This window comes from Rhinoraja longicauda, chromosome 21 (genome assembly GCF_053455715.1).
Source record: "Rhinoraja longicauda isolate Sanriku21f chromosome 21, sRhiLon1.1, whole genome shotgun sequence".
Taxonomy (NCBI): domain Eukaryota; kingdom Metazoa; phylum Chordata; class Chondrichthyes; order Rajiformes; family Arhynchobatidae; genus Rhinoraja; species Rhinoraja longicauda.
This window is the reverse complement of record NC_135973.1, coordinates 19,202,499-19,226,654: the sequence shown is the minus strand read 5'-3', so window position 1 is coordinate 19,226,654 and position 24,156 is coordinate 19,202,499. Positions and strand designations below refer to the sequence as shown.

At 51.7% G+C, this 24,156-nt stretch overlaps 2 protein-coding genes across 7 annotated transcripts in view; one reads left to right on the top strand and one right to left on the bottom strand.

The window, feature by feature from the left end:
• On the top strand, window positions 1-16,746 carry LOC144603995 (glucagon-like peptide 1 receptor). Of its 4 annotated transcripts, none has more exons than XM_078417959.1 (13): window positions 1-137; window positions 3,354-3,450; window positions 4,391-4,498; window positions 5,096-5,220; window positions 6,596-6,702; window positions 6,951-7,101; window positions 8,517-8,673; window positions 10,454-10,514; window positions 11,707-11,776; window positions 11,997-12,085; window positions 13,004-13,142; window positions 14,338-14,379; window positions 15,384-16,746. In XM_078417959.1, exons 1-13 carry the CDS (start codon window positions 54-56, stop codon window positions 15,642-15,644), a joined length of 1,491 nt encoding a protein of 496 aa, XP_078274085.1. In that variant the 5' UTR covers window positions 1-53; the 3' UTR covers window positions 15,645-16,746. The 4 variants fall into 4 exon arrangements, with proteins under 4 accessions (XP_078274085.1, XP_078274088.1, XP_078274086.1 ...); XM_078417962.1 differs by having other exon boundaries at window positions 68-142; window positions 15,384-16,745; XM_078417960.1 differs by lacking the exon at window positions 1-137 and adding an exon at window positions 1,757-2,197.
• ift140 (intraflagellar transport 140 homolog (Chlamydomonas)) overlaps window positions 15,108-24,156 on the bottom strand; it is a 73,036-nt gene continuing 63,987 nt past the window's right edge. For all 3 annotated transcript variants that reach the window (XM_078417958.1, XM_078417955.1, XM_078417957.1), the window contains exons 25-30: window positions 22,111-22,293; window positions 21,584-21,790; window positions 20,022-20,234; window positions 19,468-19,634; window positions 17,857-17,998; window positions 15,108-17,026 (exon numbers count right to left, since the gene is read on the bottom strand). In XM_078417958.1, coding sequence (XP_078274084.1) covers window positions 16,814-17,026; window positions 17,857-17,998; window positions 19,468-19,634; window positions 20,022-20,234; window positions 21,584-21,790; window positions 22,111-22,293 — 1,125 coding nt within the window. In that variant the 3' untranslated portion in view covers window positions 15,108-16,813. The remainder of the gene's footprint in view (window positions 17,027-17,856; window positions 17,999-19,467; window positions 19,635-20,021; window positions 20,235-21,583; window positions 21,791-22,110; window positions 22,294-24,156) is intronic.

Below are 24,156 nucleotides of genomic sequence, written 5' to 3'. Positions count from 1 at the left end.
GGCCGGGGGCGGGCACTGGGGGTGAGTTCAGAGCTGGCCGGCCGGCCAGGAGCATGCCCGGGAACGGCCGCCACACGCTCCCCCTCGCCTCGCTGCCGGCAATAGTCCTGCTCGCCCTGATCGCGGCTCCTGAGGAGGTGAGGTCTGTCTCCAGCCCGTTGGGATCCCGCTGCGGGTTACAGCGATAGGCGCTCACTCTGTCCTCGCCAGTTGTCCCATCTCCCCGCTGCCCCATGTCAGGCCGGCAGTGGGGGTGGGCTGGAGATGCTCCGTCTGACCCGGGTCAAGTGGCTGAACTTTGTCCGGGGTTTGCTAGAGAGGAGACCTTCAAAGTCAGCACATTCCAACATTACCATAACAACATTTAAAAGACACCTGGGCCGGTGCATGGAAAAGAAAAGTTTAGTCTGAGAGAGAATGTAGGAACAAAAAATCTGCCCATACAGTCATAGAGTGATACAGTGTGGGAACAGGCCTTTCGGCCCAACTTGCCCACACCGGCCAACATGTCCCAGCTACACTAGACCCGCCTGCCTGCGTTTGGTCCATATCCCTACAAACGTATCCTATCCATGTACCTGTCTTAACTGTTTCTTAAACGATGGGATAGTCCCAACCTCAACTACCTCCTCTGGCAGCTTGTTCCATACACCCACCACCCTTTGTGTGAAAAAGTTACCCCTCAGATTCCTATTAAATCTTTTCCCATTCACCTTGAACCTATGTCCTCTGGACCTCGATTCCCCCACTCTGGGCAAGAGACTGTGCATCTACCCGATTTATTTCCCTCATGCTTTTATACACCTCTATAAGATCACACCTCATCCTCCCGCGCTCCGGGGAATAGAGACCCAGCCTACTCAACCTCTCCCTATAGCTCAGACCCTCTAGTCCTGGCAACATCCTCGTAAACTTTACCCCTCTCACCCCGGGTTTATAGACACAAATGCTGGGGTAACTCAGCGGGTCAGGCAACATCTCTGGAAGAAAAGGACTCACCCTCAGAGTTCAAAGCCGGCGGGGCCGGGAGACAGGGGCATGTCCGGGCCGAAGAAGGGTCCCGACCCGAAATGCCGCCTGTTATTTTCCTTCGGAAATGCTGCCTGGCACGCTGAGTTACTCCAGCACTTTGTATCTGTCTGTTTAGTGGGCCAAACGAGGGCAGAGGGGACTAGCTTGTATGGGGAATCTTAGTCGGCATGGACGAGTAGCCCAAAGGGCTAATTCGCTATTGTTACAGTTCTCTACAGTTCCATGTGTCCCTATCACAGAAACTTACATTCCCAAAGCTCGATGTTCATTTTAGAACAAAATAAAAACTACAGATGTTGGAGATAGAAACGCGAAACTCTAGAAAGACTCGGAGGGTCAGGCAGCATCTGTGAAGGGAGAGAAGTTTCAGGTCAATGGCCCTGCTCTAACTGAGGGTGTTCGACCTGAAATGTTAACTCTGTTCCGCTGCCCGCTCCTGAGTCCTCCAGACCTTGCTGTTGTTGTATTATTGTTAATGCAAAACACAAAGTGCTGAAGCAGCGTCTATGGAGGGATTGGACAGATGATCTTTCGGGTCGGGATCCTATTTGACAGGTAGAATTGTTATTCGCTGGTCCATTAGCGACGCCCGTGTCCCGGGAGAAGAGAGGCGAGCGAGGGTCGGTGCGGCGCCGCGCAAGGTGGACTTGGCGCTGAATTCATAGGATTTTGTACTGAAACGGGAACCTTGAACTGTTTAAACAAGGAATGACGCCAGTTACACTGGGTTGATCTTTGGTCCTGACTCGCACTAACACAGTGAACATGAAACGGGCTGGAATGCGTTATGGGGAGCCCGGAATTAACAGAAAATCGGGCACCCGAATTTTAACAGAAAACCGGGCAAGCGGGTTCTCAGCGAGAACCGGCGAGGGGCTATTAGCGGCTGAAGACTCCGTCTGAGTGGCCGCACCTCCCCATCTCCACCCGGCCGATCAGCCGTGCGTTTTGTTGAGAGGTAGTTGGGACTTTTCTTACCTCGTCCACGGTTCTTGGCCGCGGGACGGACAGTGGCCGCTGTCACCTTGTACCTTGAACATGGACAGTTTGTTGAGGGAGGGTGGGAGCGGCCCGGGCACCAACCTACGACGACATGGAGCGGGTAGACAGTCGCAACCTTGTCCTCGAGGTGGAAATGTCAAATACTAGAGGGCATCGCTCCAAGGTGAGAGGGATAAAGTTTAAGGAGATGTGCGGGGCAGGGTTATTTTTAACACGGAGTGGTGAGTCGAGGCAAATATGATAGTGGCGTTTAAGAGGCTTTTAGATATATATGCACATGGATATGCAGGGAATGGAGGGATATGGATAGTGTCGGCAGCGGGGATTAGTTTAACTTGACGTCGTGTTCAGCACGGACATTGCGGGCCGAAGGGCCTGTTCCTGTGCTGTTCTAAGTAGTTCTGTGATGCCCAGGGAGGGGTGACAGTTTAATTCCCGGGATGGCGGGACTGACATAATGGATGAAAGAATGGGTCGACTGGGCTTGTATTCACTGGAATTTAGAAGGATGAGATGGGATCTTATAGAAACATATAAAATTCTGAAGGGATTGGACAGGCTAGATGCAGGAAAAATGTTCCCGATGTTGGTGGAGTCCAGAACCAGGAGTCACAGTTTAAGAATAAGGGGTAGGATATTTAGGACTGAGATGAAGAAAAACGTTTTCACCCAGAGAGTTGTGAATCTGTGGAATTCTCTGCCACAGAAGGCAGTGGAGGCCAATTCACTGGATATTTTCAAGAGAGTTAGATTTAGCCCTTTGGGCTAACGGAATCAAGGGATATGGGGAAAAAGCAGGAACGGGGTACTGATTTTGGATGATCAGCCATGATCATATTGTATGGCGGTGCTGGCTCGAAGGTCCGAATGGCCTAGTCCTGTACCTATCTTCTATGTGTCCATGTTTCAGACGAGGGATTCGCTGTCGCTGTGACCCCGGGCTGGCGGTGGGTGTCGCGGAGGGGGGGCGGGACTGAACCCCGAGCAACAACCTCGAGATGGAGCGGGGAGTCTGGAGGGCGTTAAATGTCACCGAACCCAGCAAACCCCCCGTCCCCCCACGGGGAGGCGACCGCGGGAGAGATTCGTGTTGTCTCCCAGTTTGTGACCGGTCGGAAGGGTCCGGGACAGGGTCAAGCTGCGATGTGGCGCCCTGGTCTGTATGGCGAGGCCGGGCAGTTATGTTGTGGGGGGGGTTGTATCTAAATCCCGGGAGTTTGCGGCTGCTGTTCCCGGGGCTGGGACCCCCACCCCCCCCCTGTCGTCGCTCCAGGGCGGCCCGGCCCCTCCCGCTCACGGCGCCTCTCCTGCTATTCCAGGCGGCCCCCGACGCTCTGCTGGAGGAGACGGTGCAGAGGTGGCGGCGCTACCGCAACGAGTGCTTGGAAACCGTGTTGTCCCGGGATCAGCCGACAGGTACCAACCCTAGGGATCGAACCCTCGCCCCGCCCTGCCCGGCCCTCACCCCTCACCCCCCCGGGCAGCGTGGTCTTGACACATGCCACCCTCTGTGTAAAAATAAACCTGCCCCACACATTTCCTTTAAACTTTCCCCCATTTTAAAACAATGCCCCCTTCTTATGTATGACATTTCCACCCTGGGGAAAATGTTCCGACTGTCTACCCCATCTCTGCTCCGCGGTTTTGTTTACTTATGTTAGGTTTCCCTGCAGCGGCCGACGTTCCAAAGAAGGTCTTCGAAGTCTGTCCAACTTCTCTTGGTGGCTAATACCCTCTAATCCGGGCAGCATTCTGGTAAACCTCCTCTGCTGCACGCTCTCCAAAGCCTCCACATCCTTCATGTAATGGGGCGACCAGAACTGCACACAATACTCCAAACATGGCCTGACCGAAGTGTTTTAATGTCCCTGCAAAGCCACGGCAAGTGAGAATCCAAGAATTAGAAGAACAGCACCTCACATTTCGCTAGGGCAGCTTACAACCCGACAGTATAAATATGATTTATCGACCTTCAAGTAACCCTTGCATCCCCCGTCCCTCGCCCACCCTAGTCGTTGTACTAGTTTCACTGTCTGTATAACTCGTTATCACTTCACCTACAGCCAATGGAACATCGTGGGCTCCACCTTTCCTTGATCGTCGTTACTTTTTGCATATATTTCATTCATTTGTTCTATATCTCTCTATCTCACCGTCTATGTCTCTCGTTTCCCATTCCCTTGACTCTCATTCTGAAGAAGGACCACAACCCAAAACGTCACTATTCCCTCTGACCCACTGAGTTACTCCAGTTTTGTATGTCTATCTTCGTAAGTAACAATTTTTACAGTACTGGTGATTAGTGATTATGACAATTAAACGCCTGTCGTTTGTCGTGCCTGCTGCTTTTCTGCAGGGGTTCACTGCCACCGCTCCTTTGACATGCACATCTGCTGGCCGGACGGTTTGCCGGGCATGTGGATGAACGTCACGTGTCCTTGGTACATTCCGTGGATCGACAGAGGTACTTGTTGCTTGGTCTCCCAGCTCCCAGCGTCTTGTGGGCAGGGACCTACCAGAGAGTGGGATTGTGAGTCACAGCCTTGGGGAACATTGTCTGGCCACACCAGATATCACAAACTACCCCAAACCCACCAGGCTGATAGTCGGCGGTGGTGTTGCTGCCTCTATGTGCCAGAGACCCAGCTTTGAAATCTGTCCGTGACCGCATGGGTTTCCTCCGGGCGCTCCGGTTTCCTCCCACATCCCAAAGCCGTGCGGGTTTGTAGGTTAATTGGCTTCTGCACATTGTGTGTAGAATAGAACTAGTGTACCGGTGATAGTTGGTCGGCGCCGACGTGGGCCGGACTTGTTACCGCGCTGTCTCTCTGCACTAATCAGTTCAACTGTGAACGTTAGAGCAGGTTGGAGGGACCTGCGCCCAGTCCCAGGGCCGGTCAGCACCTCGCCATGACCGGGGGGGTGGGCGACCCTGAGCCGCGGTGGGCGACCCTGAGCCGCGGTGGGCGACCCTGAGCCGCGGTGGGCGACCCTGAGCCGCGGTGGACGGGCAGCTGGAGAGCGGGCGGGTGCCTCGAGTAAACAGTCTGCTCCGTCCCAGTGGCGAACGGCTCGGCGTCCAGGTTCTGCACGGAGTCCGGCTCTTGGCTGATGGACAACGAGACGCAGCGGCCCTGGGTCGACCGCTCTCAGTGCGAGGAGGACAACGCCTTCCTGCAGCAACAGGTCAGTGGGTGGTCGTGGGAGAGAGTGGGTGGTCGGGGAGAGAGTGGGTGGTCGGGGAGAGAGTGGGTGGTCGGGGAGAGAGTGGGTGGTCGGGATGAGAGTGGGTGGTCGTGGGAGAGAGTGGGTGGTCGTGGGAGAGAGTGGGTGGTCGGGGAGAGAGTGGGTGGTCGGGGAGAGAGTGGGTGGTCGGGGAGAGAGTGGGTGGTCGGGGAGAGAGTGGGTGGTCGGGGAGAGAGTGGGTGGTCGGGATGAGAGTGGGTGGTCGTGGGAGAGAGTGGGTGGTCGTGGGAGAGAGTGGGTGGTCGGGGAGAGAGTGGGTGGTCGGGGAGAGAGTGGGTGGTCGGGGAGAGAGTGGGTGGTCGGGGAGAGAGTGGGCGACGCCGGGGATGGGACGGGGAGGCGGGTTGTTGACCTTTGGAGATGGGTGGTGTTGGGGAGGAGGGTGAGTGTTTGTTGCTTCGTGTGTCACAGAGCGGGGGAGAGGGGTGAGGTTGCTGGGGCAGGTGGAGTGTTCGGGTGGGATAGAGGGGTGTGTGTGTGTGGGGCAATGGGAGGGGTGGGTGAGGATGGTTAGAGGGGGGTTTAGGGGGCGGGAAGGTAGGGGAGTGTTGAGTTGGGGTGTCAGGGCGGGGATATAGGGGTGTGTGTGGGGGGAGGTGTGTGTGTGTGGGGGGAGGTGTGTGTGTGTGTGTGTGGGGGGGAGGTGTGTGGGGGGAGGTGTGTGTGTGGGGGGAGGTGTGTGTGGGGGGGGAGGTGTGTGTGTGGGGGGAGGTGTGTGTGTGGGGGGAGGTGTGTGTGTGTGGGGGGGGGGGTAAGGTGTGTGTGGGGGAGGAGGTGCAGGGCCGTTTTTACAGCATTATGGCCCCCCGGGCAAAGCAGTGTACTGGGGCCCCTACCGTTATTTTCCCCCACCCCCCTTTCCCTACCAGCCCCCCCCCCTGTCGTGCCGGCGAAAAGCACTTACCGAAAAGCACTTAGCGATGGACAGGGTGCTACATTGTTGCGAAAAGCACTTACAGATCGCTGTGAGAAGCACTTAGTGACCAAAAATGTTGCGAAAAAATCACTTATTGAACCTACATTTTTAAAGTAGTATTTATTTATTGCAAGTCACTTAACATACACAGATCAGCATGGGGCCCCTATGCTCGTGGGGCCCCGGGCAAGTGCCCATCAGGCCCATGCGTTAAGACGGCCCTGGGGAGGTGTGTGTGAGGGGGGGGGGAGGTGTGTGTGGGGGGGGAGGAGGTGTGTGTGGGCGGGAGGAGGGGTGTGTGGGGGGGGGGGGGGGTCGGGGCGGTATTGCGGGGGGTTTAGAGAGGGGGATCGTTGTCCTGGGCTTCTCCGTTGCCACCCTGTCTCTGCCCGGCCGCAGGTGCTGCAGTTGCGGATCCTGGGCTCATTCCGCTGGGTCTACACGGCCGGATACTCGCTCAGTCTGCTCGCCCTCCTCGCCGCCTGCATCGTCCTCGTCGCCTTCAGGTGGGTCCGGTCGGAGGGAGGGAGGGAGGGCCTGGGGAAGCTTCACCCCCACTGTGGGAGAGCAGCGAGTGGCAGAGTGGCCTCCGCCCGCCGCCAACCCCCGGCCCCTTACCCCCTCTACTCACCCCCTGACCCCCTCTACTCGCCCCCTGACCCCCCTCTACTCGCCGCCACTCTCCAGCCCCCCCCCCCCTCCCTGGGCGTCCTCCCTCTCTCCCCTCCGTTACCGGCTCCTCTCCCCCCCGCAGGCGGCTCCGCTGCACTCGGAATCTGATCCACCTCAACCTGTTCGCCGCCTTCCTGCTGCGGGCCGCCGCCGTCCTGGTCAAAGACGCCTTCACCGACCGGCTGCAGGCGGCCGGGGCCGCCCCAGATCCGCGGGCCGAGCGGCCGCTCCCGGTGAGTGTTGTCCCGGACCCGGAGAGGGTGGGAGGAGGTAAGGAGGGGCGGGGGCCGGGACAACTATAAGGCAGTTATATAAGACATTGTGTTCAGTTTTGGTCACGTTATGAGAAAGATATTTGTTTTTTAAGATACAGTGCCTTTGGTTTAGAGATAAGACAATAGACAATAGGTGCAGGGGGAGGCCATTCGGCCCTTCGACCTACTGAATTCATGCTGACCATCGGTCCCTGTATCCATAAGCACTATCCTACACACGGGACAATTTTTACCGAAGCCCCGAAGCCAATTAACTTATAAACCTGTACGTCTTTGGAATGTGGGAAGAAACCGGAGCACCCGGAGAAAACCCGCACGGTCACAGGAAGAATTTACAAACTCCGGACAGACAACACCCCGTCGTCAGGATCGAACCCGGGTATCTGGCGCTGCAAGGCATCAACTGTACCGTTACCCCTGTTGTCAAGCTGGAACGGGTGCAGAGATGATTTAGAGTATGTTGCCAGGACTCAAGGGCCTGAGCTCTAGGGAGAGGTTGAGCAGGCTGGGACATGGTTCTTAGAGCGCATGAAGTTGAGGGGTGATCTTATAGAGGAGTATAAGATCATAAAATGAATAGATCGGGTAAATGCACAGTCTTTTACCAAGAGTAGGGGAATCGAAAACCAGAGAACATAGATTTAATAAGAATTTAATAAGAGGGGAAGAATTTAATACGAACCTGAAGAGTAACGTTTTATTTACACAAAGGGTGGTAGATATATGGAGTGAGCTGCCAGAGGAGGTAGTTGAGGCAGGTGCTATTGCAACGTTTATGAAACATTTAGACAGGTACATGGATAGGACAGGTTTAGAGGGATATGGGCCAAACGCAGGCAGGTGGGACTAGTGTAGGTGCAGCATGTTGGTCGGTATGGGCTAGTATGTTGGTGGGTATGGGCAGCATGTTGGTCGGTGTGGGCAGCATGTTGGTCGGTGTGGGCAGCATGTTGGTCGGTGTGGGCAGCATGTTGGTCGGTGTGGGCTAGTAGGGTTCAGGTTAGGTCTTCAAAACAAGTACATGTGCTGAGGCACAGAGAAAATGTTTGTTCTGCATGCTATCCAAACTGATCAGATATACCATACACAAATACATCTTTATAGACAGGTGATAAACTGTTCCAGTTGGTAGAGGTGTCAGGAGTTAGGGCAATACAGTAAAGGTGTGGCGGTGTGGGGGGTGATACAGTAAAGGTGTGGCGGTGAGAGGAGGGCTGTGTTTGCTAGCGGCCGGGTTGGCTGCGATGTCCGGTAGTGTGGAGGCGAACCCGATGTTGGGTTGACAGGGAACTGGGCACGTGTGTGTGGAGGGGGAGGGGGATGATCTAGCGGAGCTGGGAGAGGAGGAATAGTCTCCTGTTGGTGCTCTGCAGGTGGTGGCGTGTCGGGCTGCGCAGGTCTTCCTCCACTACAGCGTGAGCTGCACCTACCACTGGCTCCTGGTCGAGGGCATCTTCCTCTACGTGCTGCTCCTCGCGTCCGTCTTCTCGGAGCACAGGAGCTTCCGCCTCTACCTGTTCATCGGTTGGGGTAGGTGTACGGGTCCCTGCTGCTGGTTCCGGGGCAGCGGGGAGAGCGAGGTGGGGTTTGGGGTGGGGGGCAGTGGTGGGGGGGGAGGGGGCAGTGGGGAGAGCGAGGTGGGGTGGGGGGGGGCAGCGGGGAGAGCGGGGTGGGGGGGGCAGCGGGGAGAGCGAGGTGGGGGCAGTGGTGGGGGGGGCGGGGGGAGGGGGCAGTTGGGGGGGGGCAGTGGGGGCAGGGCAGAGGCCAGGCTGATCACTCAGTGTCGCACAGCGTGAAGACAGGCCCTTCGGCCCAACATGCCCCATCTACACCAGTCCCACCTGCCTGCGTTTTACCCCTATCCCTCTCACCGTGTCCTCTCCGTGTACCTGTCCAAATGTCTCTTAAAACGATATGGCAGTACCTGCCTCAACTACCTCCTCTAACAGCTCGTTCCAGACACCCACCACCCTTTGAGTAAAAAAAAGTTACCCCTCAATTAAATCTTTTCCCCCCTCACCTTAAATCCTCTGGTCCTTGATTCCCCTACCCGAGGTAAATATCAGTGTGCATCTACCCCATCTATTCCTCTCATGATTTGGTACACCTCTGTAAGATCACTCTTCAGCCTCCTGTGCTCCAAGGAATAGAGTCTGAGCCTGCCCAACCTCTCCCTGCAATCAAGTGTTGTGTGTGGAGGGAGGGTGGGATTCTCTGAGGTAATGTGGGCATCCAGGTTTGAGGTGACGGGGAACCTTTGCAGCTCATGAACACCAGTCACTTCATTGTTTAAGCTGAACCCGCCCCCCCCCCCCGCCCCCCTCTCCTGGATAGAGGTGGGGAGGGGGGAAGGGGGGGGGTTGGCAGATGGGTGGAATAAGTGACAAAGGTAAGAGGTGAAAAGGATACAAAAGGGTGTCAGATGAGGAGCGAAGAGGAGTGGTGACGAGCTGGAGGAGTGGGAGGTGACGAGGGGGTGAAAGGGAAATGGGGACTCGGGTATGGACGATGATCGTACAGAGGAAGGAAATGGAACAGGGTGACTGGGGGATGGGAGGTGGTGGGAGGAATAGGTGTGGGGTGGGGGGCAGGGGGAAAAAGTTATTATTTGAAATTGGAGAATTCAACGTTTGTACCGTTGGGTTGTAAGCTACCCAAGCGGAATATGAGGTGTTGTTCCTCAAGTTTGTGTATAGCCTCACTCTGGCAATGGAGGAGGCCCAGGACATATAGGTCAGTGTTGGAATGGGAACAGGAGTTAAAATAGTTGGCAACCAGCAGATCCAGGAGGCCTTGGCATCCGAGCGCAAGTGTTCGGCGAAACAGTCGCTGAGTTGACGCTTGGTGTCGCCGATGTCGAGAGGAGAGGGGGCTTGGTGTCGCAGATATCGAGGGGAGAGGGGGAGGGGGGGAAGGAGGGAGAGGGAAGTGGAGGGCTTGGTATGTCCAGCTCTGAAGTGGAGCAGGCGGTGGTAGGTGCCATGGGGCTGGGGGTTGCAGCAGCCGCTAACTGCATGAGGGTGGATGAGAGGCGAAGGTAGTCTGCACGTTAGACCCCTGACAGAGACAGACTCTGAGTGACTCAGATGGAATGTGCAGGAAGTGACTGCAGATGCTGGTTTACACCAGAGACAAGTGCTGGGCCTGTCAGCGGGTCAAGGCAGCATCTCTGGAGAAAAGGAATAGGTGACTGTTCTGGTCGGTACCCTTGTTTAAACTGAAAGTAGCGGTGGGGGGCGGGGGGAATAGACGGAAAGTGAGAAAAGGCCAGGGGAAATCTCAGACTCAGATACACCCCGTCTTCTTGCAGGAGTGCCGCTGGCATTTGTGGTGCCCTGGATCGTGGTCAAATATTTACTGGAAAATTCTGGGTAAGTTGCTCTCGTGGACTTGGCCCCTGGAACAGCTCAAGTTCTGGCAGCCTTGCTTGATGCCTGTTAATAAACAGGAGCTGGGCCAGGCCATTCGGCCCATCATTCAGTGAGATGGTGGCTCAGCAACACCTCCATTTCCTAGGTGTCTGAAACTCGGCCGATCTCCATCTGCAGGTTACTGGGCAGCTGAGGCAGGTGGAGATGCCAAAGATTCATCACCTGCTGAGTGAAGATGCTTCGCTTCAACGCCTGGACCTTTGTGCAGACTCTTGGTTCTAGACGCCCCTGCAAGGGCAACATCTGCTCCACAGCTGAGAGTGTGCACCTGCCAGTGCGATGCCTGCTCTAAAGTCAGGGCACCAACAGCTGCCATCTCATGTTTCATCTTTCCTCCCACATTTAACCACTGTCAACAGTGGCTGTAGTCTCTCCGCCTCGTTTATCACTAGTGAGCCCTGACCACACCTCGGATGTAGTATCCCATAGACGCAATGAGTCATACAGCAGGGAAACAGGCCCTTCAACCCAACTTGTCCATGCTGACCAGCATGTCCCACCTGACCCCACTTGGCCGATATCCCTCTAAATCTTTCGAATCCCTGAACCAGTCCAAGTGTCCTTTAAATGTTGTTATTGTACCAGCCTCAACTTCCTCCTCTGGCAGCTCGTTCCATATAACCATGTGTGACAAAGTTGCCCCTCAGATTCCTGTTAAATCTTTCCCCTTTCTCCTTAAACCTATGTCCTCTGGTTCTTGACGTCCTTGCTCTAGGTAAAAGACTGCGTTCACCCTGTCCATGGTATCTCCACTCTTCACCCAAGCGCCGGCGGGTCTCAGTTCGGGGGACCCTCCCTCTCCCCAGGGGTCTGGTAGTTCGGTCAGTGTGGATCGTCCTGGCTGCTTTTCCACCGCACCCTCCCCCCGTTCCTCTCCTCGATGCACTGGGGAGGGGGGGGGACAGCGGTCGGAGGGTGGGAGTTGACCGGGGGAGGAGGGGGTGTCAGGCGGAGGTTCACGGGGTATGAGAGATGGTGGGGGGGGTAGCGGTCGGAGGGTGGGAGTTGACCGGGGGAGGAGGGGGGGGGGGGGGGCTGTCAGGCGGAGGTTCACGGGGTATGAGAGATGGTGGGGGGGGGGGCTTGACGGGGAGAAGCTGCATCAACTACACTCTCGGCCTACGTTGCCCAGGTGCTGGAGACAGAACAAGAACATGACCTTCTGGTGGATCGTCCGGCTGCCACTGCTGCTCGTCCTTACCGTGAGTCCGACCCCGTCCTCTGGTCCCCAGGGCAGGGGGTGTGGGGGTGTGGGAGTGGGTGGGCTTGGTGGGGGGGGATGGGGTGTGAGGGCCGGGGGGGGGAGGGTTGTTGATGTGAGTGGGGTGACTCGCTACATGTGTACAGCTGTCTGCAGGGCCGCGCTGTGACACAGCAGTGACGGGGGCTCAGTAACCACTTCATCGCTTCACCTGTTTTCAGATCAATTTTGCCATCTTCGTCCGGATCATGATTCTACTCGTCTCCAAGATGCGGTGCCACCAGGTGCACGACGCTGCCTGGAGAAACCGGTGAGGACAACGCTGCTTCTGTGTGTTGGCTTTGTTACAATTATAGGATGGTTTGATTCTGGACACGGATGGGGTGGGGGGGGGGGGGGGGGGGGGTGGGGGTGGTGGCTTTGTTGTGTAGAGTTGCAGACAGTTCACCCACTAAAGGTTTCGGACATCCTCACCCTGCGGATTCTGTGACACGTTTCTTCCCGGCCGTTATCAAGCGACTGAATTATCCTCTCACCAACTAGAGAGCAGTTCTGACCCACCATCTGCCTCATTGGAGACCCACCGACTATTTTTAATTGGATTTTACTGGACTTTATCTTGCACTAAACGATATTCACTTGATCCTGGATCTGTAGACCGGACAATGGCTCGATTGTAATCATGTATCGTCTTTTCGCTGAATAAAGCTTTTCACTGTACCTCGCTCGGTACACGTGACAATAAACTAAACCAAGCCCCCTAGACCAGCAGTGGGGTACTGCACCCACATCTCACAGCCCCGACCAGTATTGACACAAAATGATGGAGTAACTCAACGGGTTAGGCTCTGGAGAAAAGGGATAGGTGAGGTTTTGGGTCAAAGCCCATCTTCAGATAAAGTTTTGAGGAGGGGTGGACTAGAGGTATGAAAAGATATAGAAGGTCCCAGACTGGAAAAAAAATCCTAATTTCCTCTTGATCTTCCTGCCCCCAGTGGCAATCTCTCCACTAGAAAAACAGAATAGGAAGGACCTACTGAGGCCCTTCAACATTCTTGTCATTACTGAAACTTCCATTCAGTCTGACTAGGATTGGTGTAAATGGGTAGTTGATAGTGTTGAAGGAAGGGCCTGTTTCCATGCTGTATCTTGCTATGACCATGTTATGGTGGTGGCAATCGGGTTGATGTGTGTACTTCCCTTGTCTGTAACTGTATTCACATTTCAGTCTCACTAAATCAACACTGATTCTGATCCCGCTGCTGGGCGTCCATGAGATTGTGTTCGCTTTTGTCACGGACGAGAATGCGACAGGCACACTGCGCTACATCAAGCTGTTTGTGGAGCTTTTCTTTGGCTCCATTCAGGTAAGGTCATAAATGGCCCAGTGTGACTCTCAACAGTCCCACTTCATTCCTTCAAACACTGTCACAGGAGTCTGGATGGGGTCGGAGCAGAGAAAGTTAAGGGGATATTTAACTCACCGAAAGTGACAACACAGGTAGATAAAGTGGTACAGAAAGTGAACGGTATGCTTGCCTTCATAGGTCGGGCATTGAGTATAACAATCAGGAAGTCATCATGCAGCTTTGTAGGACTTTGGTTCAGCTGCATTTGGAGTATTGTGTGCAGTTCTCGTCACCCCCCCATTTCAGATGTGGAGGTTTTGGAGAAGGTGTGGAGGTGGTTTACCAGAATGATGCCTGGATTAGGGAGTATTAGCTACAGGGAGTGGTTGGACAGACTTGGATTATTTTCTCTGGAATGCTGGAGATTTAGGGGACACCCAATGGAAGGAAATGAAATAATAAGAGACATAGGTAGGGTAGACAGTCAGAACCTTTTTCCCAGAACGGAAATATCAAAGACTATTCCAGTTTAGTTTATTATTGTCACGTGTACTGAGGTACAATGAGAAGCGGGGGGTTGTGGTTGGGGTAGATACAGTAGTAGTATTTAAGAGACTTTTCGATAGGCACATGGATATGCAGTGAATCGATGGATATGGATCACATGCAGGCAGATAAAGAGTTCATTTTAACATTTGTATTTTCTATTTGGGGAAACTGAAGATGCTGGAATCTTGAGCAAAACACAAAGTGCTGGAGTAACGCAGTGGGACACACATCTCTGGGGAACATGGATAAGTGACGTTTTGGATCGGAACCCGTGTGTCCTTTTTAGTAAACCAGCATCTGCAGTCCCTCGTATCTACAAAACTGACAAGGAGTTGGGGAATAAGAGAAGAAAAGCGGTGTGAAGGCAAGACTGAATCAACATGGTCCAATGGTGGGGCAGGTTTGATGGGCCGAATGGCTTATTCCTGTTGATGTTCTTGCCCCGTGATGTGAGGATTAGACAGCCCAAGGCCACAAATGGTGAGGGTGATGTATTTAATGATAGGTGCGATTGTCCTGAATATCACACAATTGAACGTGTAGATACTGAGCATGTAAGATATGTTTTTGATTTATAGATATTTTTTATTCCGAATAAAGTTTATTTGTAAAATTTTAAAATTATTTGTTTTTGGTAACATCTCACCTTTCTGTTCACTTCTAGGGCTTGTTGGTGGCTGTCCTGTACTGTTTTATTAACGGAGAGGTAAGATGATCATTAGTACGGCAGTGGCACAGCGGATCGAGCTGCTGCCTCACAGCACCAAGGACCCTGGTCCGTCCCTGACATCAGGTGCTGTCTGTGTGGAGTTTGCACGTTTTCCATGTGACTGTGTGGGTTTCCTCCAGGTGATCGGGTTTCCTCCCACGTCCCAAAGACTTGTGAATTTGTAGGTTAACTAGCTTCTGTAAATTACCCCCAGTGTGTGGGGGGTGGATGAGAAAGTGGGATAACATGGAACTAGTGCGAGTGGGTGATGAATGGTCAGCGTGAGCTCAGTGGGCCGAAGGGCCTGTTTCCACGCTGTGCCTCTAGAACCTCTGAATGTGTCGGCAATGCACTCTGACAGTCTGTTTCTGAAAGGTAACATCAGCATCACTGGATGATTGCAGCCCAGAACTCAAACTCAACACAACCTCGGATCCTGGGTCTGAGCAGGGCTGGCCCAGTGGTGATAGGACACTGAAGTGTTCTTGCAATGAGAGGGGAAGAGAGAGAGAGAGAGGGGAAGAGAGAGAGAGAGTGGGGAAGAGAGAGAGAGAGAGAGGGGGAGAGAGAGAGGGGAAGAGAGAGGGGGAGAGAGAGAGAGAGAGAGAGAGAGAGAGAGAGAGAGAGGGGAAGAGAGCGAGAGGGGGAAGAGAGAGAGAGGGGAAGAGAGAGAGAGGGGAAGAGAGAGGGGAAGAGAGAGAGGGGGAGAGAGAGGGGGGAGAGAGAGGGAGAGACAGACACACACACACACACACACACACACACACACACACACACACACACACACACACAGATACACACAGATACACACACCACAGGGGGAGCAGATGTAGATGTTAACCCTGGTGCAACCAGCATAGCTGGGTTGTGGGTGACATTATCTGAAAGTCTGGTGTAGATGTTTCTTGCTGCACATGTTTCTCTGACCGTGGTGGAGGTGGTTTGGGATGCGTGCAGCCTGATTTGATGTTGCTTAACCGTTCTTATTCTCCCGCACACAGGTCCAACACGAATTGAAGAGGAAGCTGCAGCAGTGGAGAACAAAGAAGAACTGGAGAAAGTCACAGCACCGCCGTGGTGGGGGCCAGAGGGGGAAGGCGGGCAGTACTGAACATTACGTGGAGATGGGGACCAGAGATGACCTTGAATCGCCCAACACTGACGAAGGTCTCCTCAACACCCTCACGTCCCAGGGGTTACACTCGGAGATAACGGAGCTCCCACTGCAGGCTTCTGAGCTCATGCTCAATACCAGGGATTAGGAACGGTGCTGGGCGTGTGCTCTGTACCAACGCTTAACGGGATACTGCCGTGGTGAGCAAGACATCACTCTGAGCAGTGAGGGAAGCACAGCAAATGAGAATGATGCCAGACTTCATTGTTCCTTAGCACATGCATCTTTGTGGCTTTGCTGAAGTCATTGGATTAGCTTTGGCTCAGGAAAACGACTGGAAGGTTCAGGCCATGGTATTTAGCACATGGGCTACCTGTTTTAGTAACTGGGGGAGAATGAACTATTAGTTTATGTTAACTGTGACACATCAGCCAATCACAAGACTTAAACCATGAGAAGATGCTACAGGGATGCACACCCTGTATCAAGTATAGCACTATGAAGAATGGCGTATGCACAGACTGCCCGCTGTGGAAGATGGAGCCTACCTCATCGAGAAGGTTTGAGAGGCTCTCTCCCAACATGAAAGCCCCTGTTCAGAATAAAATAAAAAATACAAGATCCATTCATCACTGTCCACACAGGGAGGTTAAACACAGACCTGAAATGATTTAGCTTTATGGAAAGTCAGATTTTCCTCAAAGGTACGATTTTTTTTTCTTCCAGGAAGTGGTAAAAATGACATTACATATCTGAATATTAAATATTAATAAAAAATGTTAAATAGTTTACTTCCAACTGTATATAATAAATCTGATAAGAACAGAATTGAGGATCATTTGAAACTATAAACTTTGGTTTAGTCGGCCACAAATATTTAACAGGAGGGAGTCTGTGAGTCTCGCTGGCCTGGTTACCGAGAGTGGCCAGCAGGTTGCAGTGTGGAGCAGGGTTGTGCCTGGCTGGTGCCATCAGTTACTGATCACTCTCGAGCTAATGGGCAGAGGCATGGTTCTCCCTGCCGACAAGTGACGCACGCTCTCACAGCACCTGGCAGCCTTGCAGTGGAAAACCCAATGCAACAATATAAGATTTAATGCCACAGGCCCTGCAAAATAGATAGTTGCAGCATGTGGCCCAGAGGCAAGGCTCCTGTAGTGTGGGCTAACGGCACAGTGACACAGAAGCAAAGAGAGCCACGTTGGGTGCAGACTCACCCACGGCAGAGCTGGGTTACCGGCAACTTGCACCACTGTTCATACATCCAGGGCGGCTGCAACAGCTCAGTACAAAGATGAATTGTGCTCAAAGATGTGATCAGTCCTCGGGGTCGTTGTAAGGTTCCTCAGCCACCTCCTCTTCCACCTCACCTCCATCTTCCCCGCTGCTGTGCCGAGCCCTTTGCACCCCAATGACTTTTAGTGGAGCACCCACTGCCTTGTAAATGGCTTCAGTCACTTGTTGGTTGATGTAGAAGCCCACGTTGCCAGAGGGAAGTTTGGCTGCCATCTCCTCCATGTACTTGTAGGCCTGTAACAGCCACACATGTTAGCACTGGGGCAGGAGCACAGCAGCACCAAATCATGCACAAACAGCCACGGTGCTTCTGCCCATCTTTCCATCATCGTCACAAGCCCATCTGGTGCCCGCTCTCTGCCTGAAAGCCCCCCATCCCATTCACTGTATTGTCCAGGCCAGAAGCAACTCTGTCTTGGCTCCTGGGCTAATCTCAACCATTCACTGACAATCTCCATGTCAGATTGTCTGCAGACTGAACCACTCTGCTGAATAAACTCACAGATAATCATTATCCTGACCAGGGGACTTAGAGTCAGGAGTCGTACACTCGGAGACAGGCCCTTCATATCCTTGCCATCCACTGTACTGCACACACTGATGCATTGACCAAATGTTCAATATTCCACATTGACTATACTCTGCACTCTGTATCTTCCCCTTTGCTCTATCTATTGCACTTGAGTTTGACTTGACTGTATTTATGTATAGTATTATCTGATCTAATTGGATAGCATGCAAAACAATGCTTTTCATTGTACCTCGGTACACGTGGCAATAGTTAATCTAAACATTAGGTCCACAGTCTCTAAGCTTTGGCTATTCACATTCATCTCCAAATGCTTAAGTGTTGTGAGATTATCTGCCTCCACCACCTATTTCAGGTAGTGCAGGTTGCAATTCTTTCCGACTGAAGACTTATAAACTTCTTAATATCATTTCCCAACCATCCTCAGCCTCCCACTGAACTCTCCCATAGGCTCGAGTCCAGTTGTCCTTTCCTCCCATTGTTCTCACGTGAGATGGAAACGTCACTCTACCCCCTGACTTGCCAGCGTACTCACCACCTCATAATTGCCCTGCTGTGCGTGATGTTCTACCAAGAGCGCATAGACATCACCGCTCCTCACAGCTTGGTCCAGGTCGGGCTCCCCCAGCAGAATCTGACACTGCATCAAAGCTTCTTTCGGGTCCTCTTCATAGAGCCTAAAGCAATCTCAGGGTTAATGATTAATGTAGCTGATGGTGGGGCCACACTGGGGCACTTAGGCCAACAATCACACTTATACAATTACAAGATCACAGGATTTACTGGAAATGCTCCAGGATTTGGGTGGCACAAGTGGTGTAGTGGGTAGAGCTGCTGCCTCACAGCGCCAGAGACCCGGGTTCCATCCTGATCTCAGGTGCTGTCTTTGTGGAGTTTGCATATTCTCCCTGTGACCCTGTGGGTTTCCTACGGGTGCTCCGGTTTCCTCCCATATCCCAAAGGTGTGCCAGTTCAAAATCAAGGGTGTTTAATTGTCATATGTACCGAAAAGGAACAATGAAATTCTTACTTGAGGCAGCATAACAAGCCTGCAACCACAGTACTCAACAGATAACATAATAAACAAACAAAAAAAGTTCAATAAATAAAAACCTAATTGGGTGCAAAACAAAGCCTGAAGTCCTTAGTTTATAGTTCACAGTTTGAAGTTTAGTTGGTGTTTGTCATGTTCAATAGCCTGATGGTTGTTGGGAAGAAGCTGTTCCTAAACATGGATGTTAGTTTTCAGACTCCTGTAGTGTCTTCCCGATGGCATGAGTGAAATGAGAGTGTGGCAGGATGGTGTGGGTCTCTGATGATGCTAGCTGCCGTTTTGAGGCAGCAACTCTTGAAGATCCCTTTGATGGTGGGGAGGTCAGTACCTGTGATGGACCGGGCAATGTTCGCAACTTTTTGTACTCCATTGTTCCTGGGCATTCGGGTTGCCAAACTAGGTCGTGATGCAACCAGTCAATATGCTCTCTACCATGCACCTGTAGAAGTTCAAGAGAGTATTCATGGACATACCAAATCTCAATCTTCTATGGAAGTAGAGGCATTGATGGGCTTTCTTTATGATTGCATCAATGCAGAGTCCAGGACAGATCTCCAGAGACATGCAGGCCCAGGATGTTGTTGATTCTGTCCACCCCAGACCCATCAATGAAGACAGGTTTGTGGATCCTCCACCTTGCTCTCCTAAAGTCAATAATCAGCTCCTTGGTTTTACTGACATTGAGAGCAAGGTTGTTGTTCTGGCACCATTCGATCAGCCGATCGATCTCCCTCCTATACTCTGACTCATCATTACCTGGAATTCGTCCAACAATGGTGGTGTCACCAGCGAATTTAAAAATGGAATTTGTAGGTTAATTTGCCTCAGTAAAAAAACTTCCCCTAATGTGTAGGGAGTGGATGAAAAAATGTGATGACATTGAACTAATGTGAATGGGTGATCGATAGTTGGTGGGCTGAGGTCATGTTTCCATACTGTAGCTCTAAACTAAACCACATTAGGTATTTTCAATTGTGATTCTCACATGATGATTCAGGTTAAGATTACAGGCCATGCATGAAAGTGTCAGTGATCATAACACATGTTGACATGGCCAAAAGTATCATGAAGTGTAACGATGCACGTACTCACCTTCTGACCTGCACAAATTTCTTCACTGTTGTCAGCTTGTTCTGTAGCAGCTCCAGCCGCTCCTCCTGCTCTCTTTGGTTCCGCATTTTGGCTTTGGACAGGCACTTGTAGGCTTCAGTCAGCGCCCCCAGCGCTTTCTCATAGTTCTGGTACTCATCCACCTCCACCTGACACACACAAACCAGAGCAGAAATGCAGGAGAACTGGCACACCTTATCCCAGTGTCATGGGGGAGGTAGGTCTACTTCATCCCAATACAACTAGAACAAGAAGGCTAAGTGTTCATTCAGCCCACCAACCCCACTGCTGCATTAAATTTCCACCAAAGCCCCTTCCACTGGTGCAGGCACTTGTCTGAAGCTTCCCCCTCTGGCACACTAACTCTCCACTCAATCTCATTCTTCTGCCACACTCCCCATTGACGCCCCCACATCTGGTAGATTGAATCTGCAATAAGAATTCTCGTTTGCAGGAGAGTTGTTATACTAGCTGCTGTTCAGGTGCTGGTGGTACCCCAAATCTGAGCTGACTCGACCAATACTGAACGTACGCACCTGTGCACAAGCATCATAAAACCCAGCCAGCAAATCCAGCGCCCGACCCTTGGTGTAGAAGCTGATGATATTTTTCATGATTTCTGGATCTCTCCGCCAGTCTAACGACTGCAGGTAATTTGCTGCCATAATGTAAATCTCCCTTTGACGAGAGACTCCAGTGAAGAAGACAATCTTTTCTGTGTCTCCTGATTTGAGCAGTGCCCTCATTGCCTGGAAGAGAGCAGATTACGTTTTACTCGTGCCTTTGTCTGCGTGTGTCTCTATTTGTTTGCATATGCCCGAGTGTGTGCGCGCATGTGTGTTTACGCGAGCATTTATGTCTCTCTTTGTCCGTGTGTGTCTGTGTGTTATTCTGTGTGTGTGTGTGTGTGTCTTTGTGTTAGGAAGAGAAAATGTGAACCTTTTATTGACCGTGCCAATCTTATTGTACTGATGTGGAGTAAACAGCGAGTGTAGGAAGTGCAGGGAGCTGGGGTTTTGGGTACAGAAAAAAACTGCAGTCTGTCCTGTGAGTAGTTCAATGATGTTTGATGAAGAGAGAGGGGAAGGGTGCAGTAGAGTACTGTAACCAAACTCTCAGATAGTAAAAGATGTTGGGTCCAAGTCCACAGCTCCCTGAAAGTGGCAACAAAAGTAGATAGAGTGGTACAGACGGCGTATGGTATGCTTGCCTTCATAGGTCAGGGCGTTGACTATAAGAGTGATGCAGCTTTTTAGAACTTTGGTTCGGCCGCATTTGGAATATTGTGTGTAGCTCTGGTCGCCCCATTACAGGAAGGATGTGGAGGCTTTGGAGGATGCAGAAGAGGTTCAAAAGAATGCTGCCTGGATAAGCAGGTATTAGCTACATGAGGTTGGACAAACTTGGATTGTTTTCTCTGGAGCGATGGGGGGCTGAGCGGAGACCTGCTGGAAGTTAATAAAATTATGAGAGGCTTAGATAGGTTAGAAAGTCAGAAGGTAGACACAAAATGCTGATGTAACTCAGCGGGACAGGCAGACTGAAGAAGGGTCTCGACCCGAAACGTCACCCATTCCTTCTCTCCAGAGATGCTGCCTGTCCCGCTGAGTTACTCTAGCATTTTGTGTCTACCTTCAATTTAAACCAGCATCTGCAGTTCTTTCCTATTAGAAAGTCAGAATCATTTTCCCAGGGAGGAAATGTGAAATAATAGAAGGCATAGCTTTAAGATGAGAGGGGTAAAGTTTAAAGGAGATGTGCGGGGCAAGTTTTTTTACACAGTGTGGAGAGTGCCTGCAACACGCTCCCACGAGTGGTGGTACAGGCAGATAAAATAATGGCATTGAAGAGGCTTTTAGATCGGTACATGGATATGCAGGGAATGGAGAGATTTGGGTCATGTGCAGGCAGTGAAGATTATTTCAACTTGGCATCATGTTTGGCACGGACGTTGTGGGCCGAAGGGCCTGTTGCTGTGCTGTACTATCCTGTGTATGTTTATTTGAGTTGCTCACACAGGTGCTGCCACTGTGTGTAGTGTGCTCTGCCTCTGCTCAGGGAGGAGCTTGACTCAGTAGCAGGGGCGGCACACCCTCACCTTGGTCTTGTTGCCAGCCTGTGTGTATTTCTTGGTTGCCAGGTGGTAGTTCCCCTGCCGCAGGCAACAGTCAGCGATGCGCTCCAGTAGCTCCCGCCGGAATTCGTCCGACAGTCCCGTGGAGTCCTTCGACACCGTCATTTTCTCTGCCATGTCCTCGGTGATGGTCAGGTTTTGTTCCAGGCAGAGCTGCAGGGCCTCGTGATACTGGAGCAAGGGACAGGTGTATCAGTGCAAGGCTCCCGTCAAACCACCACACTGGAGGCTCCCTCGCTGGGCAGGTTACATTTTCATTTTAAAGATACAGTGTGGAAACAGGCCCCTCAGCCCACCGGCTCCATGCCGACCACCAATCACCCTTTCACTAGTGCTGTTATCCCACTTTCTCATCCACTCTCTGCACACTTGGGGCAATTTACAGAGGCCAACTAACCTACAAACTCACATGTCTTTGGGACATGGGAGGAAACCGGAGCAGCCGGAGGAAACCCACGTGATCACAGGGAGAACGTGCACAATATTCTTACCTTCTTTGCAGTGACCAACAACTCCACCGCCTTCTCGAACTGCCTGTGCTCAATGAAGAAGTCCGAGCAGCGGGACAACAGGGCAGGGTCGGAGTTCTCATCCAGCTCCTCAGCAATGAGCTGCAGAGCACCGAACTGCTGTGTCGCAAAGGCCAACTCTACGGCTTTGGAGAAGTGGCCGCTCTGCAAGGAAACAGGCAGCCGTTAGTGATCGGCCTCGTGGTCAGAGGGGGGGGGGGAGGGGGAGAGAGAGTGAGGCTCCATCCTCAGCACGAGGGGGACAATAGTTACTCGGAGTGCTTTGGGGTCAGTTGAACAGAACGCACCATTATAAATAGTAAATGGTAGTATGTCCAAAGCACCATCGTGATCATGTTAATTGGTTGCATGATGCATCCTCCTCAAGCACTATATCAATGCAAGCTTTTACTTGAAAAAGGTAGTGTTAACATGGATGCAAGAATTGGGGGAAGGAATTTATTTTCTATCCAGATGCTCTCTTTAGGAGCTTTCACTGGGTGGAAGGGCCATTTCACTTAAGAAAGTACAGCTACAACAAATGCTACTAAGTTCTACAGATCACAAGAACAAAGGAAACAGAAGCTAAAGCCATTGGCGGCTGCTCTGCTATTCAATATCAAAACTAATTCTCTTTCCTGCCCTATCTTATTCACAGATGTCCCCTGATTGCCAGAATCAATCACTCTTGAATATATTCAATGACTGAGTACTTACAATGCTTGGAGTGAGAGAAGTCCAAAGATTAACTACCATTATCCATCTTCTACATAGATTTTAAACTATTGCCTGATCAAGTAAACACAATGCCTTTCACAAACAATCAAGTTGGAAAGGTCTGGGTACCTAGGCGATTTTAAGGCGACTGCCTGCGTGCGACTAGGCTGTCGCCGACAGTTCGCCGGGTGTCGCGGGCACGATCTTGAGGAGTCTTCCAAGAATTGTAGTGGATCTCAGCGCGTCGCTGATAAATCATCCGGAGTGAAATTTCTCGGCAACAGCTGGCTTGTCGCCAGGTATCGTTGCTTATTGCGGGCGCTGTCGCATGCTGTCCCCAGGTTTGCTAGTTTTTCTTAGATGCATTTAGAAGCACATAATATTCAAATAAGTAAAGTCATTTCAAGATACCATAAAATATTTGTGTTTAACCAATTTATTTACCGTCAGGACATTTGACAGGTAGATTGGAGGCGACAGTTTGACGGTCAGGTAAGCGTGGGAATTTTCGCGATGTTTATGGCCATCAGCAATCACATTTAAAGTAGGCTCCCAACCCAGATATGCAACCCAGAAACCAGATATGCATCTCCCGTACATTTTCAAAGAATGCCCACCCACTTTTGACAAAAATCCATTTAACCACTTTTAAAATTAAATTTCTTAATACTGCCATTAGTAAACTGGAAGTCAATCCAGTTTATGCCTTGTTACCACGAAGCTTGGTTTTTAAGTAACCCATACAAGATGTTACAGTTCAAAACTCTCAAGTACTTACCAACTTGTCAGTGATTTCAGCGAAAATTAGGACGCCGGAGAAGCATTGACAGCGTGGGAATTTCGCGATGTTTCCGAAGACGCTGTAATCTCGACCTGACTCGGCATTGTCGTGGTCATTGTCGTCGGGTAAAAGAAAATTTTGGCGATCTGCTACGACTCCGGCAGTCGCCTAAAAAATCGCCTAAGTGGGACAGGCCCTTAAGACTTCAGAGATACAGCACGGAAATAGGCCCTTCTGCCCACCGAGTCCACGCCGACCAGTGATCACCCCATACACAAGCACTATCCTACACACTAAGGACAATTTACAGAGGCCAATTAACCTGTAAACCCGCATGGAAGGAAACCGGAGCACCCAGAGAAAACCTACGCAGTCACAGGTAAAACATAAAAACTCCGTACAGATAGCACCAGTGGTCAGGATTGAACCTGTCTCTGGCGCTGCAGCACGGTGCCATTGTGCCACCATCGTGCTGTGGCTTTGATTCAATTTACCTACAAGACCGATAGGTGGATCACCACCATCATCCC